At 40.9% G+C, this 18,425-nt stretch overlaps 1 protein-coding gene and 1 long non-coding RNA gene across 3 annotated transcripts in view; one reads left to right on the top strand and one right to left on the bottom strand.

The window, feature by feature from the left end:
* The window catches only part of PPM1H (protein phosphatase, Mg2+/Mn2+ dependent 1H), a 271,895-nt gene extending 256,351 nt beyond the window's left edge, over positions 1 to 15,544 (top strand). For both annotated transcript variants that reach the window (XM_075600520.1, XM_075600522.1), the window contains 2 exons: positions 4,047 to 4,198; positions 7,802 to 15,544. In XM_075600520.1, coding sequence (XP_075456635.1) covers positions 4,047 to 4,198; positions 7,802 to 7,949 — 300 coding nt within the window. In that variant the 3' untranslated portion in view covers positions 7,950 to 15,544. The remainder of the gene's footprint in view (positions 1 to 4,046; positions 4,199 to 7,801) is intronic.
* LOC142495280 (uncharacterized) lies at positions 4,345 to 17,939 on the bottom strand. The gene is made up of 4 exons (XR_012801708.1): positions 17,657 to 17,939; positions 17,497 to 17,567; positions 15,837 to 15,935; positions 4,345 to 7,920 (listed from the first exon to the last, which is right to left on the bottom strand). It is a non-coding gene; the product is annotated as an uncharacterized LOC142495280 (long non-coding RNA).
* Between the last annotated feature and the right edge of the window lie 486 nt (positions 17,940 to 18,425).

Genomic DNA, 18,425 nt, shown 5'->3' with positions numbered 1-18,425 from the left:
CCCGTCAGCTGGACCGCACCTCAACTTCCACCCCCCCCCCACCCTCCCTGTGCCCGAACTTACCCGGAGTCCCGTGTACACACACACACACACAGACATTCCCACCCCCCCCAAGCTCACACACACCTCACCCCCCCCCCAAAGCTCATCCCCCCCCAAGCTCACACCCCCCCAAGCTCACACCCCCCCACCCCCCCAAGCTCACACCCCGGCGCCGCTACAGAACCTCTATGTGCACCTTCTTCCCAAGTGACTCCACACACAGGACAGAAGCGTTCTTTCTCTTTGGCATCCTTTATTAACAGCAGACATGGGCAGCCGCCCATCATAGTGGCTTGGTCTTCTAGCCACTCATTCTCAGGTTGCCAACCCAAAGGAAGTCCCTGACCTTACACTCCCAGGCGAGGGCCCCGAAAGCAGGTCTAACTCTTTCCCTACTCCCTAATGAAGTAAGAGGTATAGTCTTCCACACCATTCCCTGAAGGGAGGGCCCCAAACACTGCCAGAGCCCTGAAAGGTTGTCTGACAGCCAGATGGTGAGGCACACACACTAAATTCAGGAAGTCCTGCATATTATATAGCTTTAGTAGGCACCACCCCTGTGTCACTGTTGGTGGACACAGAGCCTGATGTCACTTCCTTCACTAATTAATATACATCACAGAAGGTGAGGGCAAACCCCATGATTACTCCTGGCAAACCTGCCCTTGTAACAGGGATTATTGCACAGGAGGAGAAAGACATGTAACCCCAAAATTACATAGGGCTACACATATTATTGACCCATCCTAATGAATACAATTATAATGCAAATGTTCTGTTATGTTACTATAGAACATAACAGGACAGGCACATCCAGGGACACCTTCCAGCAGGCCACCTCCGTGGATCAGGCCAGATTAGGTTTGCTGGCAGGATAGTGAGGGAGAGAGAGGCAGTAGAGCCGCAAGTAGCAGCGGAAAGAGCTGCATGTGGCTCGGGAGCCGCAGGTTGCCGACCCCTGTCTTAAGATCATCTAACATGCTAGATTCTCATCCCAAAGACAGATTCTGTCTTACTTATTGTGGCTGTCGAGATCAAAATATTACAATTGATATTTTGACAAAGGACTAGTTTGACACACACACACAGGGACACACACACACACGGACACGGACGGGGACACACACACACAATCCCCTCCCGGTGCCCCTCACTCTCCCCCATCAGCTGGACCGCACCTCAACTTCCACCCCCCCCCCCCACCCTCCCTGTGCCCGAACTTACCCGGAGTCCCGTGTACACACACACACACACAGACATTCCCACCCCCCCCAAGCTCACACACACCTCACCCCCCCCCAAAGCTCATCCCCCCCCAAGCTCACACCCCCCCAAGCTCACACCCCCCCACCCCCCCAAGCTCACACCCCGGCGCCGCTACAGTCAGCGGGGGAGCGGAGCGAGCGCCCGGGACACACGCGGGGGAGCGGCCACAACACGCGGCCTCCCGCCTCACATCCACGTGGGAGCGGCCGGATCAGTGAGGCAGCGGCAGGATGAGTGAGGCAGCGGCAGGATCAGTGAGGCAGCGGCCGGATGAGTGAGGCAGCGGCCGGATGAGTGAGGCAGCGGCAGGATGAGTGAGGCAGCGGCAGGACGAGTGAGCTCCCCCCCCCCTCCACATGCTACTTGCTGCTCTTGCCCCTCCGCTCCCGGCTCCCCCCTGTCACCGCGTGACAGGCCGCGGGACGTGAGATGGGAGGGGGGATGCCCCTCCGGTCCCGGCTCCCCCCTAGGCCGCGGGACGTGAGATGGGAGGGGGGATGCCCCTCCGGTCCCGGCTCCCCCCTGTCACCGCGTGACAGGCCGCGGGATGTGAGATGGGAGGGGGGATGCCCCTCCGGTCCCGGCTCCCCCCTGTCACCGCGTGACAGGCCGCGGGACGTGAGATGGGAGGGGGGATGCCCCTCCGGTCCCCGCTTCACCTTCTCCCCACCGTTGTCCCCGCTGCCTGCGCAGGAGGAGGGGGGGGGGAGCGGGTGTTGGTGCTGGTGTGTGTAATTCTGTGAGACTGTGTGTGAGTGTTTGTGACTGTGTGTAAGTGTATGAAACTGTGTGTAAGTGTCTGTGACTGTGTGTAACTGTGTGTGACAGTGTGTGTAAGTGTTTCACAGTGTGAGAGTGTGTGAGTGTGTGTAAGTCTGTGTAAGTGTCTATGACTGTGTGAAACTGTTTGAAACTGTGAAAGTGTGTGTAAGTGTGTGTGACTGTGTGTGAGTGTGTGTAACTGTCTGTGATTGTCTGTAACTGTGTGTGTGTGTGTGTGGTGCACTGTGCAGTGTGAGCAATGAGCAGTGTGTCAGTGTGTGCAGTGTGAGCAATGACCACAGTGTGTGCAGTGTGAGCAGTGTGTGTGCAGTGTGCAGTGTGTGCAGTGTGAGCAATGAGCAGTGTGTGTGCACTGTGTGCAGTGTGAGCAATGAGCAGTGTGTCAGTGTGTGCAGTGTGACCAATGAGCAGTGTGTGTCAGTCTGAGCAGTGTGCAGTGTGACCATTGAGCAGTGTGTGGTCAGTGTGACCAGTGTGTGTGCAGTGTGCAGTGCGTCAGTGCGACCAATGAGCAGTGTGTGTGCAGTGTGCAGTGTGAACAATGAGCAGTGTGTGTCAGTGTGAGCACGGTTCACATCCCGGGCAACGCCGGGTCTCTCAGCTAGTATATACATATATACTTTCTTTAAAGAAGGTTTGTTGGGCCAAACATTTTACAAATCATGGTAAAATGTTAGACGTTACATGTTTAGTCCTATAAGTTTGAAATATCCGACAATGGGGGTTTGAACAAAATCAGCCAGTCACCTAGCTATGTCTGTGCCATCGTCCTGATATACAATAGAAGAAGTATGATATTTAATCTTGCTGTATCATTTCAAAGTAAGGAACTAGTGGGAATGTGAGTTTCTGGCTATGAAGAGTTTCAGTGGAAGTACTGACAGTTTGTTCTTTTATTAGTTACTTTACTATTTGTTACTAAATCACAATTTAATAAAGATTACAGACTGTATTCCTAACTGAAATGTGAATTTAAGCAAGACATAATTATGATGTAACTATAGTAAACATAAATAGACTTTCAAGGGTCTATGTAGCAACAAGATATGGGAGTATTTTCACACTGTGGAACATATTTGCACTATCTGTATAAAACAGGTCCTTACATCTGGTGCAGAATGTTAGACTTACGCCACTTCAGAACAGATTTTTGTGTGCAAATAAACCAGAAAAAGACTTGTGCACAAAAACACAATAGGGCCTATGCAGAGAGCAGCGCTATTTCGAAATTCGCCATTTTTTGGAGAAAATCGCGCAGAAAGCAGCAGAAAATGGCGAGTTCTGAAAAACGCGCCAATTTTTCTTTTCTATTTGTAAAACTCGCCTCGCGGCTGGCGAGAACCTCAATCTCGCCAGTTTTAAAAATATCCTAATGCAGAGAGGCGCGAACGGCATCTAGCGGCTGTTCGCGCCAATAAAATTGCGCGATTGTCTCCTTTTTGCCTCGCCAGAAAAAATTGGCAAGAAGCTGCCGCTCGCGGCCATTGCAAAGGGAAAAAAAAGGCGCGAATTTGTTTTTACACGTTTCTGAAGCGCGCATCTCGCCAATTTAAACTCGCCACACGCATCCATGTTAAACATAGCAGAATTCGCACTTTTCTGCATATGGAGAATAAAACTCTCCAAAAAAGCTACTTTTTAATAAATTCGTCAATTTTAAAATTCGCTGCTCTCTGCATAGGCCCCAATATGTGATACATCCCATTACAATAAGTGTATCATGTAAGTCCTCCCCAACTCATAATTTTGACACTCTACAAGTCGCAAGCTAGTGCAGATGGTCAAAGTTGGAGCAAAGTACTATTATACATTGCTGGAGAATGAAAATGCCCCAGCTTTGCTCCAAAATGTATTCTTATTTGATTATTAGTGATAAGATGCCTTCTGATTTCTGCTCATGTCATGTATAAAAAGTTGCTTTTTCACCTTTGTGTGTATGCTTTCTCTCGTTTCAGGTGAGAGTCTATGATCTTATGCAATATGAGCATGGAACAGATGATGTGCTCATTTTAGCCACAGATGGTCTCTGGGATGTTTTATTAAATGAAGAAGTATCAGAATCTGTTACTAATTTTCTAGCAAATTGTGACCCTGATGACCCTCACAGGTTTGTAAAGATATATATACTGTATATATATATTTTCAATTTTTTCCCCTTTGGGCATACACTGTGCTGACATTATAGGTTACTCTTGTCAGATTGTGGATATATTTCGGTAGAATATAAAGTCACACAGACACATTGTTACTGACTATGAGTTCCAATTTAATTTAAAATGGGGAACAAATGTGATACCGGGATCATTTGTTCTTAAAGAACCAGTTGCTTAGATTTTTGTATGTGCCACTTTGGGCAGGCTTATTTTAGATGCCCAGTCACTTTGCCACTGAACTCCTGTGTTACGAAGGTGTATCACTACTGTAGGTTTGTGTTCTTAAGAGCAGTGCTGAAGAAACAGTAATTGTCTGCTGTCTGCTGATGTCAGAAACATAAAACCAAAGCCTAAGCAACAAAAAAATCAGTGTTTATTTAGTAGTTACAGTGCAGAAAGATGTTAATTTAACTGTAACCATCTGTAATCATACAGTCATGTAACAGACACACATATACACTTTAGCAAGCATTCGACATTTTAATCATATTGTGTGCAAAAGAAACTGTCTTGTTGATGGAGTCATAACCATCATGTTAAATTAGCTACTTTAGTGATGAAGAGGCTTTTTTCCTGTGTCACATCATCTCAAGCAAATGTATTAGCAGAAATAGATTTTTTTATTCTAAAGGAACCATTATTAAGCTAGTGTAGTGTCTGTTAATAGCCATAATAGCTGAAATGTCACCCTACCTGAACATTTCATTTAATAATCATACTGTTCTCTACCCTTTATTCTGCTAAAAGTAAATCAATGCTCTAGTAGCCGTACTGGTCCTGGAGAAATGTAGATTAATTATACGTTGTAATACCTTTTAGAGGACCAACAGGGTTCTTCGAAGATTAAATATAATCCACAGAGCTATGAAGACCTAAATCCTACACAACAAAAAAAGGATCTAGCGAGGTGTTTCGTACGGCGACACCTATGAGCACGTGACCTGCATATGGGACAAGGGTTAATACTCCGCTCACAAGCTTCCCCACTTTTCACCTCCGCAAAGGTCCCTCAAATGAGTAACATCTCCCCTAAATCCGTCTCCATATACAACGTGTCACGAACAGCACATAAGTGGGCACGTAACTTAGATATGCAATAATACACACGGCTACTGTAGCCAACTCATGTTTTGCCTGCGCACGGTACCTCCAATGAGTAATATTAACCCTTTACTCAATTGCAATCATATCTACATGCTTCCACCACCCAAGAGATACAAAAATACGTAATTAATAAATCTGCCAGGATCTCAGGTCCCTGTTTATGATCGAAAAAACTATGCAGTTATCACACACATCTGTTGTAGCAAAATGTGTCCAAAAATATAAATACCCTCTCCAGAGCGTGCAACAGTTAATTCAGAGCCCAAAGCATCACTTATTAAATGTAAAATCCAGTGCTTAGATTGCAGAAAAAAAGGATTACAAGAACATACAATTACAATAAATGCAGAACAGTTTCTTAAAGTAACAGGATAAAACATAAAATATGAGTCGCTATACAGTACATTACCCAAATGCCATAGGTTTTCTCCCAGAGATGTCAAGTGTTTGGACCAAACACACCTCTGTTGAAATCTGATTTTCATAATCTTTGTTAAGACTTAAATACATTCTTTCCCCATGGAAACAGCATGAGCCCAGCCCGTCATAAATCAGCTGTTAGATTGACAGTTTTACGACAGAGTAAAAAACCTACAAAAACGACGTTTAAACTGCTCCTCAAGATCTAAACGCACTCATAACTTCCCTTCTGTAATAATTAGACACGTTAGTCACTTCAATAGATTCAGGCGCTCATGGCTGATGCAACGAGACTAAATATGACCATTTCAATTCTAAATTTGAGCAACAAATGGATATCTGTCCTTGACACCTCTTACTCTTGTAGTGTGTGGTACGGTTTGATTTGTCTTTTTGTCACGGTTACAAATATGTACCAGTTATTATGCAGAGGAGATGATGTCACATGATATTCTCCTTTTTAATAAAAGTCTTGGGTTGAATACTTTGTCTCTTGAATCCTCCCGAGCATACTTTTGAAGTTAGCTCCAAAAGGATCCTGGTTATAAAGTTGTCAATAGAGACATATTTTATTCCCATCTCTAGCAAGACAACTGCCCTTATCTCAAGACTCTTTCAGCTCCATATAACCCATCTGGCACTTTTAGTGGGCCAAACAGGGTAGGGACCCAAATTAAGTTCTCTTTGAAGACAAGCACAAACCCGGAAAAAGTCCTGATCTGTTATAAACCCAACATATTGTATTTTTAAACCAATTGTAGCTTATTAACCCCTGAAGCACCATATGGGTTAAAATACATAATATCTCATCACATTATCATGACACAAGGCAAATCAAAAAGACTGGAAATTGCAATAATGATCTTATTTGGAAGTCTACTTATTTTAATCTATATATGATTAACATATTTTGCTGTATATTGTTAAATGTGCAGGAAATCAGACAGCATACGGTATACACAACCCACAGAACTGCTTGTGTGGGATGGAGTGTAATCATGCATACATAGTATGCATCACGTTTCATCCAGATCAGAGAGGACGTAACTAAAACCCATCCAAACGCGTTTCACCACGTCTTCTTCCGGGGGCTTGAGTGACAGCTCCATCCTAAACAAGCAGTTATGTTTGTTTCAGACTTTTGGCAAAGAACTGAAGGATGATCTCACGCTGTCCCGTTACTGTTGACCGTTGAACATTTTTCATAGGATCACTGTGGTTGGTGCATGTGTATATATCTGTCCAGGCATTATATTATGAAGTTTAGCTAGGAGTGTGTATTTAGGGTATACATTTTTGTGTGTTTTGACTGGACGGTCTAGGTTTCTGTGAAAATAATTTATCTTCACATAAACCTTACATTATGTCGAAGAATGTACCTCCTATCTTTTTGTTGCATTTATACATTGGTTGTACTTGCTGCTTTGGTTGTATTTAGTCTGTGGGTGGTGTATTTACAATTACTATGTCATTGCGAAGGACGTTAGTTTTAATATATGTTTTTTATTTAGTCTGTCTAATAAACCTTTTCTATTTTTTTGGTATACCCGCTGTGCTATATTTTTTTTTTGGGGGGGGTGGGTGTGGGGGAGGGGGATTCTTTCTTCCATACATCTATATCTACTATATATATATGCTTAAAATGTTTCTGTTAATGAAAATATGGGAATATAGAAAGCTTAAGTTTGATAGGAAAGTGTAATAATAAGAACTGAAAGTTCGTTATTTGAGCATGGCTGTTTTCTCTATTAGTGTGTTCAATGTTTTGAAGGTAATGGCAACTACAGATTTATAATGTTTAAGTGTTTTCATAGAGCTTCTATTGACTAAATGGTCAAGCGTTCATAGTTATCCCTAGAGCTTATAAATGTGCATGAACGCTCTGGTGTTCTTAAATAATAAATGCTGTTGCCGTTTAATCTTCTAAGTGCTGATGCAATCAATACAGGGTGAAGACTCGAAAATGTAGCACAAACAACATTAATCTGCAGCACTTTGTTCTATGATTTAATTGTATTTCTTCTGTTCCACAGATACACACTGGCAGCTCAGGATCTGGTGATGCGGGCTAGAGGCGTGCTGAAAGACAGAGGCTGGAGAATATCAAACGACCGGCTCGGCTCAGGGGACGACATCTCCGTTTACGTCATACCTTTAATAAATGGCAACAAACTGTCATGAGTTGAACTAGCATGTAGCTTAAATGGTCATAGAAGCGGGCAGTTTTGATTGGTTATGTACTGTTAACATATTGGGAATGGGGACACAAAGGAATTTCACTACTGGAATAGGGCATTGCACATTCTCTAAGAACTGTTTTCCTACAGTGCTGTATATTGTGGTTTTAGGGGCTCTAACAGGGCATACAGTATCTAAATGCTGCTAATGTTCTCTGAATTCTTGTGCTGTACACTAAAATTAACCAATTCAGGTATTGCTTTTCCTTTATTTTAGTGTAAATTATTTTCCGTGCATGTTTCTAAAGGGTATGAAGACTCAATCTTAAAGAAAAGACCGGTAAATTAGGACACATTGACTTTCACTTTTGCCTACATTGTTTAAATTCTTATTTATTCCCACTACATCTTACAGGTACGTTACTTCTCTCCCAGTTATTCTATATTTTGTACCCTGATAAACATGTCTTGACTTTAGCCACCCTCGACTGAAATAAACGTTTTCCATTTCTAGTACCCTGCACTACGCAAAACCGCTTTTGTTTTTGCTTCTCTACATTTTTCTTGCTATGATTTTTATTCATCTATCAAGCCCCTGGCTGTTGTATTCCCTCTCCCACCACTCCCCCCTGTCTGCCCAAGGCATACAAAGACAGCCAATTGAATGTTTCCATACAGAAGAAAAAATTTGTCACATTAGTTCAAAGGACACAAGAAAACTGCCAGAAAACTCACTGATTACTGATCCCAACACTAGAACCTACTATAGCGGGACACATAGAGTCAGACTTGATATATATTGCATTCAATATTCCTTCTGGCATCAGCAATTTAAAACAAATTAATCTGCATAGTCTAAAGGAAGCAACATTTCCTTAGACTGTGCCATGTTACATAACTACAGCATGTCACTAATTATGTTGGACATTTTTTTTTTTTTTTTTTTACAAAATCAAATAATCCTTTCCCCAAATCCAGATTATTAATTTCCCTGAATAGTAAAGCAGGCACCGTTTATTTTTACAACCTTTTATTCCAGTCTATTCTGTAATCTACTTGTAAACATGTTTTTTGTTTTTGTTTTTAAAATCCTCTCACACACACCCAGGAGCGAAAATGTGGCAGTAATTTATCTTTGTTAACTATATTCCACATACTGATTTACTTTACTAAAAGGAAAAAAACATTCCCAATTAACTTTGAATGTCCTATATATAAGTAAGAGATCATTGTTTGAGCAGCCTATACAGATAATGGTTTGGAATCTTGCTACATGCTGTATGTGAACTTTATCTCAAGCTGAAGAAACACCAGCAAACCACAAGCAAAAATGAACTATTTATAGTCATTCTATATAACGTATAATGTTCTCAGAGCCCAATATATGTTTAATAGCATATTTGAAACATCTGCGTTCCTAATTCTAGGCTCTTCAGAAATGACCTTGATCCCAATTTTACATGTCTGAAGCCTGAATTATGAGGCACGGTCAGATGTTTGAATTTGAATCGATATATTTAAATAAAAGAGACGAGTTTTAAACTAAACTTGTAAAATGAGGTGTGTTGGTTCTACAGTATAGCTAAAAAAAATGGAAGTCAAGCACACCAGTCAGAAAAACAATTAGTCAATCAAGTCATACTAGAGTCAATGTAATGACAAAAAATTACCCATAGAGCTTCCAACATTTCTGTGCAAAAGCACCTTCATCAGTGTTATTTATCTACCACTTTTTTTGTTAGCTCATGTGTTGACCTAAAAGTATTGTACTTTATGCTGTATTGCTTTATGTGTTTAGATTCTCTGGCTTTCCATTAGGCCTACTCTTGTAGCTCCGAATTTGTCATTGTCCGACCGCACAGTTTGCCATGTTCAGTGGTAGCAGAATGAAATGTGAGAAAAAACCCTATTCTGTATTACAAACCGCTTCTTCTAAACTGCTTCTAAAAAAAAAAAAGTGACAAACCGCATGGTTTAACAGCCAAAATGCATGTATTGTACTTGCTTTAGCAGCGAAATGACCTGAGGTGGTGCGAAGTCTGATTTATGGGTTTTTCTCTAAGTCAAACCCATATTTCAGGCTCTGGATGTAATTCGCAATACCAATCTCACCACCCTTGAGGTGGCGTGAACAAAAATACATGTTTTTGGAAGCGATTTGCATACCGTAGCTACAAGAATAGCAGTTTTAGTTTGAGGCTTTTTTGACAAACCAATCGGATTGGCAGAGCCAAAGTGCAACCGCTTCGAAAAAAAAAAAAGCCTTTTAGAACCGGATTTACATGTGAGAAGGGCTGCTTTACAGAATAGCTAAACATGCTTCTAAAGTGCTCTTTAGAAGTGGTTTGTCAAACTTCAAATCTACTAGAATAGGCCCAGTGTGCCTTTTGATAGCCACATACTGTAGCCATAGCTGCATTATTGCTGTACTTTAAACAGGTCACGAATGTTGCTGTCCCACGTACAGTAGCAAGTCAACAAAATAAATGTACAATAATTTCAGTGTCATTAATTGCCTTAGAAAGTTGAAATCACCCTAAAGTAACATTTTTACAAACTTGTGTCCTGTTAACAAATAATTCCCCTTTTTCTGGGTTTGCAGGATTCAAGAAATTCAAATACTTATGTTTATCTGTTTGATTATTGATGGCTTATAAATTATTATGCAAACAATGGACTAAGCAAAATAAAAAATAAAAAACATTTAGTTTTGTAGACGGACAAAGAGTCTTATCAACAAAAGACATTAGATACAGATTGTAATGCCCAGTTAAATTTTACAAATATTTTTAAAAAGTTGTAAATTCGCTCTAGTTAAAGGCTCACTTCCCCCTATTGTTTTTTTTTTTTTTTTTTTTGCCCTTTCATCCCCCTCCTCCTTGTTTCTTGTTTTACATGCATAAGAATCAGAGGTTCATCCATGGCGGCTTCTTATTGGCCTGCGTGACGGAGGGGGGGGGGGGAGGGATTTAAATACCCAAGAGTACAGGCAGCACATTTGACCTGCAATAATGACAACACAAACCAAGAGCACATATTGTAGCTAAAAAGTAAACACATATACTGTAGTGTTCAAGCAAGAGTAGGAATGGTATTGTCAATGTCAAAAGAAGACCTTAATCAAGGCATTAGTAGGGACATCTTTTTTTTGTAGATTTTGGGTTTTATTTGGTGTGCTGGGATTTTTGATGATGTTTATTTGTAATGGCCAGCAGTTTCTTCTATTTAGATATTAATGGCATTGCATCATAACTAAAAGCACACTTACATATGTATATAAAGAAAATATGCATTCAGATAGATTGCAATGTTCTACTATAAAGCTATTTGGAGAAGTGTACATACTCCTTAAAATAAATTATTCTGCTACTGATATTTAACAAAATCTTAAACACAGTATAAGACTGGTCTTGCCAAGCATGTGGGAAGCAAAAACATCTATTCCAAGCTATGCTTCACGGTGGTAAGGTAACTTTATTCTATAAGGACAGTATAAACACAAATCTCACATATCACCTAAGTCAGGGGTTCTCAACTCCACTTCTCAAGTTCCCCCAACAGGTCCGGTTTTAATGATATCCCAGTTTCAGGACAGGTTGCTCAATCAGTCCCTGCTTTAGCATAGGTGGCTCAATCAGTGGCTCAGTCATTGACTGAGCCACTGATTGAGCCACCTGTACTGAAGCTGAACTATCCTTAAAACCTGACCTGTTGGGGGTTCTTGAGGACTGGAGTTGAGCATCCCTAACCTAAGTGACAGTGTTCTTTAACTTATTCAGCTCTGCGTTAGCCTTCAATACTTTAATGTGCTGCTGACCGTCCTAGCTCTTAAAAAAGGCACTCTGCTTTAGAAAAATGTAAATATATGCAAAGGTTTCAAGCATATTGATTTTAGTCTTTATTGTTCTTGTATCGGAAAACATGTTTGTTGATGTAGACAAAGGGAACTATGTTAGTCAAAACTGAAGATAGCAGACTTTTCCTGTGATAATCTTGTGTTTTTTAAAGGACTTTGCTTGTCCTGCTTTCCTTACAGTATGTTTTTTTTTTCTAAGCTTGTGCTATTAATCAATTTGATCATATTGCAGATGCAATGTGTGCTGATAATGCTTCGCCGGATTAAGGCTGAGTTCAGGGTAGGAACTACAGCCGCGAGCGTCTGTGTGCGCCTCTGCCGCGCGCTCCTCCAGCCCAGCGATTTGTGCCTTGGCTGCAGGAGTTGGGTCGCGGCGTGGCGAACGTGTCACAGAGTTGGTTCGCTGAACCAGCTCACTTGACGCGACTATATCCCTGAAAAATCATTTTGGGTTGTAGCGGCAAAAAGTAGCAGCGTCAATGCTGCACTTTGCCGCCGGTGGAGTTTTCAGTTTGAAAACTCCCACCGAACAACCCGATATTGTGTCGCGTAACATCCACCCTGAACTCGGGCTTACAGTGACAATCCAAGCTGACTGGTTTTTGTTTTTTTTCCTCCCTTTTTTAAATGTATTTTTTTTTATACATAGGATTGAAGCAGGGGGTCCCTGGGGCTGATCCCTGTTTATTTCAGCTCCGTGGACCCCCTGCTTCCAGAGATATTTAACTCTGTAGATGGTGGAGGTAGACCCTCCGGCTCGCTAGCTGAGCTTCACATATAAGGACACTTTTCAAACCTCCCACATCCTGCGGTCCAATAGGAAGCTGTGACGTCATCCGTGCAGCCTCCTATTGACCCATGGAATGCAGAGCTTTAAACTTGCAGGAGATACTGGTACCCCCTTTGGACAAAAGTATCTCTGGAAGCAGGGGGTCCCCAGAACTGTAATGAATGGGGTTCAGCTCCGGAGACCCCCTGCTTCACTCCTATGTAAAACATAAAAAATAAAAAAGGCCCACATGGATTGCTCCTTTAACAGCTTTACCCTGAAAGATCATAGGTGAACAACTTAGAATTCAGAGGGGTAAATAGACTGGTTGTGGAATTCTGCATTACAGAAAAGGGCCACATGAAACAAAATATCATGACGCTAAATATTTCACTTCTTGCAGTACAAATATTTCTCACGTACTTATATAACCCTCAGTGGCATCATGTATAATTGTATGCTTTTTATACAATCAAGACAATGTACACAGGCACCGAAGAGCTCATAATAAAATGATGGTGCTGGAACCACAAGGAAATAAAGTGATTTGCCCAAAGTCACAAGAACTGACACTGGGATTTTAACCAGGTTCACCCATGTCAAAGGCAGTATTCTTACCACTAAGCTACTCTTTCAGCATACAGGTACATACAATAAAGAATGTCTCAGTGTCTATATTAACTTTATTAAAACAATTAGTCAAGTCCGTTATTTACTATTCCATGTTTGTGTGCGTCACAATATGAGAAGCTTGTTCATAAAGATTCATTCATGTTATGAAAATATGTTTGGCATTTATATTTATGTCAGCTCAGACCTTTCATTTTCCTTCGGACACTTGAAGAAAATTGAGGTGAAGTTAAAGAAATTGGGCACTGCAAACTGTAATACGGGTCTCATGTAACCCCATACTTGCAAATGCACTAGATATTGGAGGTACAATCAAGGTTAAATCAATCGTCTATATTTAATTATCTGTATTACGTTTAATGTTTCTGTATAAGATGTATGAAAAATCCTTGGAACTAGTTTGAAAAGCCTGGTAGCAGGAAGTGCAATAAAAAATGTCATATACAGCTTCTCTTAGACCCCCAGGCCTAGAAGGGAAACCACAGTACTGTACTTCCAAAGTTGAGTCCGTGATCTACACAGAGTAATTTTTACAGAAAATAATACTGGTGGCCTTTGTTTTTTCATTAATAGTCCTCTGCAATAGAAATCTTCTGGATTATTTCAGACATGATCACGATAAAGATATATAAAGTAAAGACAATGTGTAAGTCTCATCTGCTTTAGATGAACAGTATTCATTTTCTTTATACATTTTCATTTGTTTTTAATATTTTAATGACATTATCAGGATACTGTAATTGATCAAATGGCACGAGCAGTGTGGTTTTAAACAACAATTTCTTGTGTATCTGATATATTAGTCTCATTCAGTTACATCCGGAAGTAAATCTGGTAATTTAATGCTAGCTTAAACATCCTTAACAGAGAGCAGTTTTCTCTTTGCATTCCATTAGTTACATCCTTTACAATGTTTTAGTTGATTTAAAGTATGTTTTACATTTACCCTTACTCAACAGCCAAAAGATCATACAGTGTGCTGTAGTCTACTTGTTTAGGCCAGCTGCACGATGAATTCCAAGAAAATCTTGGAATTGAATCTTAAAACACATTAGTGAAAGGCATTCAAGTTACAGAGCTGACTTGTCTAGTTGGAATTAGCTTGAAGTTTTCACCTTTGAGTTAAGTTTTTTTGTGTTTACCATTCCAATGCCACATCCTACGCGCATTGTAATGTTGGTGGTCTCTGTGCATCATCACAGAACCTTTATCTTTGATTCCATTGGCAGGGATTGTCTGTTCAATCTTTCTCCATTCATTGAGTTCATAGTCTTGTATTACAGTATGTCTTTATTACATTCCAAGACAGGCTTTCATCCACCACAACGTTTCATAATAAGCATATTTAAGCATGGACTAGAATTACATCTTCAATGGGGCATAGATATGGAGTGATTAAAAATCTACTGAAGTTTTTAGCTAACATAACACTAGTTGAAAACATGCCTTCAACCATTTGTAAAAGCTGATTCAATTAGTTGATTTATTTTATTTTCTATAGTCTTGCAGATATTCTAATAAATATACACTTAAAAAAAATAGATTTACTTTCTTACATGATTTAATCAAGTCAGTGGAAAATACACAATGCATAGTTGGGGTCAATTGTACAGTGTATACCAGTACTTAGTTTTTTTTTACCACACTATGGCCCATGTCTAATAAGCAGTCTTCTGCCATAAGACACCTTCCAATTCAGGAAGACACCTTACCGCCCTCCCAACACTACAGTATAAGACATCTTTTGATTGATTTGATTTAAATGGGCCTCGTGGCAGTAGACTATTTTTGGGGATCTTAAAAGACCAAGAGGATACCATAAAAGTTTGAGAGAATATGTATATGCACTGAGATGTTTAACAGCAAATTATTTCATTGTTCCTAATCATCTCCAATATAAAATATGACTTTATGTTGTATATGTGTTGCTTTGAGATTCATGTAATGTACTTGAAGGAAGATCCCTGTATTTAGCTCGGTCTAACTGGTTTGCCCATATTCACCTTATACTATTTCTTCTTTCCTTTATTGACATTGTATGGCCAAAACCGTAAATGGTTGTTGTATTTTAAATAAGGTTGATTTGTAAATGTTGCATTATCTACCAAAAAAAACAAAGAGTATATTAGATTCAACTATTTGAACCAATGTTTTATCTTCCTCTTTTTGTGACTGTGAAATGTTAACCTTTTGTAGTTTGAGAAAAGTTTAGTACAGGGATATATATTTTGTGTTTGACATTTGTTTTAAGTGCAATGAGAATAAAAGGACATTATACAAGATATATGCGCTGAAGTTTTACAAAAGATAAAATATAAATGTATATATATATATACACACAACATCATTGTCTGCTTTGTATTTAATTATGAACTGTGATTTGTACTTCTTCCTTGGAAATTGCAAGTTTTTTAGATGACGTGCTGAAGAAATCATGGGGAAAGTACTGTTCTAAAAATGGTGTTATTGGAATATAAACAGCACAAACAAATGGAACAAAATACACAAAAACCTTTTTAATGAGGAGTGGGATTGATTCATATTATAAGATATGATCCGTTCCATCTTTGAGTTGGAAGGCCAGGTACACCCTAAAAAATAGTTAGGTGGCTTTAAATGTCTACAATTTTACTTACTGTGGCCAGGTCTCCCTTCTGGGCTTTCCCTCGGCTCCCCCTTACCTCCGTTGCTGCTGTGGTTGGTGCAGGATGCCGCCGGAGGTTGCGGATGGACCGCTGTAGACAGGGAGGTATAGGGAGGATGTGTCAGGGGCACGACTGGGTCACCAGAGATCCGCGGCGGCTCCCTTTTTCAGGGCGCCGCCATGTTGTTGGTAGTCGCGCATGCGCATTGGTTCTCGTGCATGCACAGTGGCACCTGAGATCGCGGCAGTCATTTTAGCCCACGCATGCGCAGTAGGATCCATAGCAGCGGCCATTACAGGGAAAGGTTCCGTGCAGGAACTACATGTCCCATTAGTCTTAGGGGGCTGGTACCATGTGGCCCATAGCAGCAAATACGGCACCTGGATTCTCCTGCCATAAGATAGATACATTTGGCGCGCTCAGACCTCACGCTTCAGTCGGAGCTGGGACAAGGAGAGGGTAGGGTGTCTGTGGCTCCTGCACTAGGCCATAGACCCCAGCTAAGCCCCGACTCCCCTGTAAAGTTTGTGGCTGCTACAGGGACAGGCCCTTAGACAAGGATCTCATTAGTGTCAGGGACACAGCAAAGGATGCCACGCAGCAGATGCGGCCTGGGGTCTGGGACCAGACCACCAACACATAGAGACTATTAAGGTGGGACCCACCAGCTTAATACCACATATTGGGTGGGTTGACTTCTGTGGACACCGGGTGGTTAGGTGCCATGGGGCACCTCAGTACTTTGGGGATATCCCATCAGTGTGTGGATGCTGGGTTGGAGGGAACTGTGGAGTTACGGCCGTGCATGGTTTAGTTGGTATGGGTGTTATATCGTTATCCCTATCATCATATGCATGCAGTAAACTGTTATCTATATCAGTGTGTGTGTGTTTCTTGCATTGGGTCCTGTGATAGGGTTGTCCAACATAGTTAGGATCCTGCCCAGGTAGAGGCGCTGTCACCAGAGGGATCATGTACACTCCAGGCTCTCCGCGGCGGAGGTTCAGGCCTCCTGTGAGCCACAGGTAAAGCACCACACACAGTAGCCGCCATATCTCCCAGAGGGTGGGGGAAACTGTGCTACATTACCAATGACCTTTTTAACATCATACTTACATCATGCAAAACTCACAACTTTTAGTATAAAAAATAAAGCTAAAATTATATGGTTTGTACACAAAAAAGACGAAGTGTGTTAAGGCAATTGAAAAGCGAAATTGGTTGAAATAGCATTGTTTTAATTTCACTCATTTTAATGTTAGTATTTCAAGGTTTTTGCACCATGTGCATTAGCTTTAAATTTGGGGAGTATCTATTGGAGAAATCAGGCAGGATTTACATGACACACAGATTATAATGAAATTATATGTTCCTCTTTACAGTACGTCAATTTTTCAATTCAATTAAACAATTCATAGTCGGCATTAATATTACATTTACATATTTAATACATATAAAGTAGCTGGGAGCACAAATGATATCATTTGTCAAAACAGGCATGGCTTTGGATTGATAAATAGAGTCTTAGATGTTCAGGACTCAGGGAGCGCAGATTATATAACAGAAAAAATTAAAAGAGCACAATATGGTGTGGTACAGTATGTCTGAACACCAAGGTAGATTTGTGGGTAATGATAGAGAATATACTCACATATTCCCCCGATATAGGCATATCCCAAATCAGTGGCAAGGTATCCTGCTGGTAGTCTTATGGGAGAGGGCCTTTCCAAAGAGAACCAGAAAAGACTGAATAGTGCAGACTGTAAAACCTATTTTTTTATGCAATATAAAAGGTAAAATTCAACACTCACATTGTGTTCAAATATAAAAAGCATGGGTGTCAGAGTGAAAGTGTTGTCCTGTTGGGACTCCTGATGAAACCGCCAGTGGTGAAACACGTAGAGTGTGATCAGTGCCAAACGAGAGAGAGGACACCGTCGCTGTGGACACAAGCATCTGGGCAGCTAACCCGGAAGTGCGGGAACACGTCAGAGAGACGCCGCGATCGCGAGGGAGGAGGCGATGAGAGCGCGATCTCCCAACCGGTCAACACTTTCGCTCTGACATCCATGAATTTTAACACAATGTGTGTGTTGAATTTTACCTTTTATATTGCATAAAAAATAGTTTCAAGGCCATTTGCAATATTGCATCTTTATGAATAGCACGGGAATATGCAAGTTCACGGGTTTGCCTTTTTTTTTTTTGCATATCACTCAGAATTGCAAAGCCAGGCTAACTGCACTTAAAAATGCTGTTTTCTCACCATTTGGGTATGCGGTAACTTTAATGAATGTAGTGAGATGCTCTTCAGTGAGAAAAAGACCCTCCATTGACCCCAAGAAGGGTCATAAGCCTATGATGAAGTGAAAAATAAAATGTGCTTATAGCACTAATGCAATAATTAATTATTAGTGTAACTTAAACACTAACAGTGAATACCAATAAATCTTATACGATAGTCTGCCAGGAAAAAAATGACCAATCAAATAAAACACACCACAAAAACAAAAGATAATCCAGCGCCTGAAATAAGTCCAAACAGCAGATAAATAAATCTGATCATATGAAATGTCCAGT

The sequence above is a fragment of the Ascaphus truei genome, chromosome 5, assembly GCF_040206685.1.
Source record: "Ascaphus truei isolate aAscTru1 chromosome 5, aAscTru1.hap1, whole genome shotgun sequence".
Lineage (NCBI taxonomy): Eukaryota > Metazoa > Chordata > Amphibia > Anura > Ascaphidae > Ascaphus > Ascaphus truei.
This window is presented reverse-complemented; position numbering and strand designations above follow the sequence as displayed.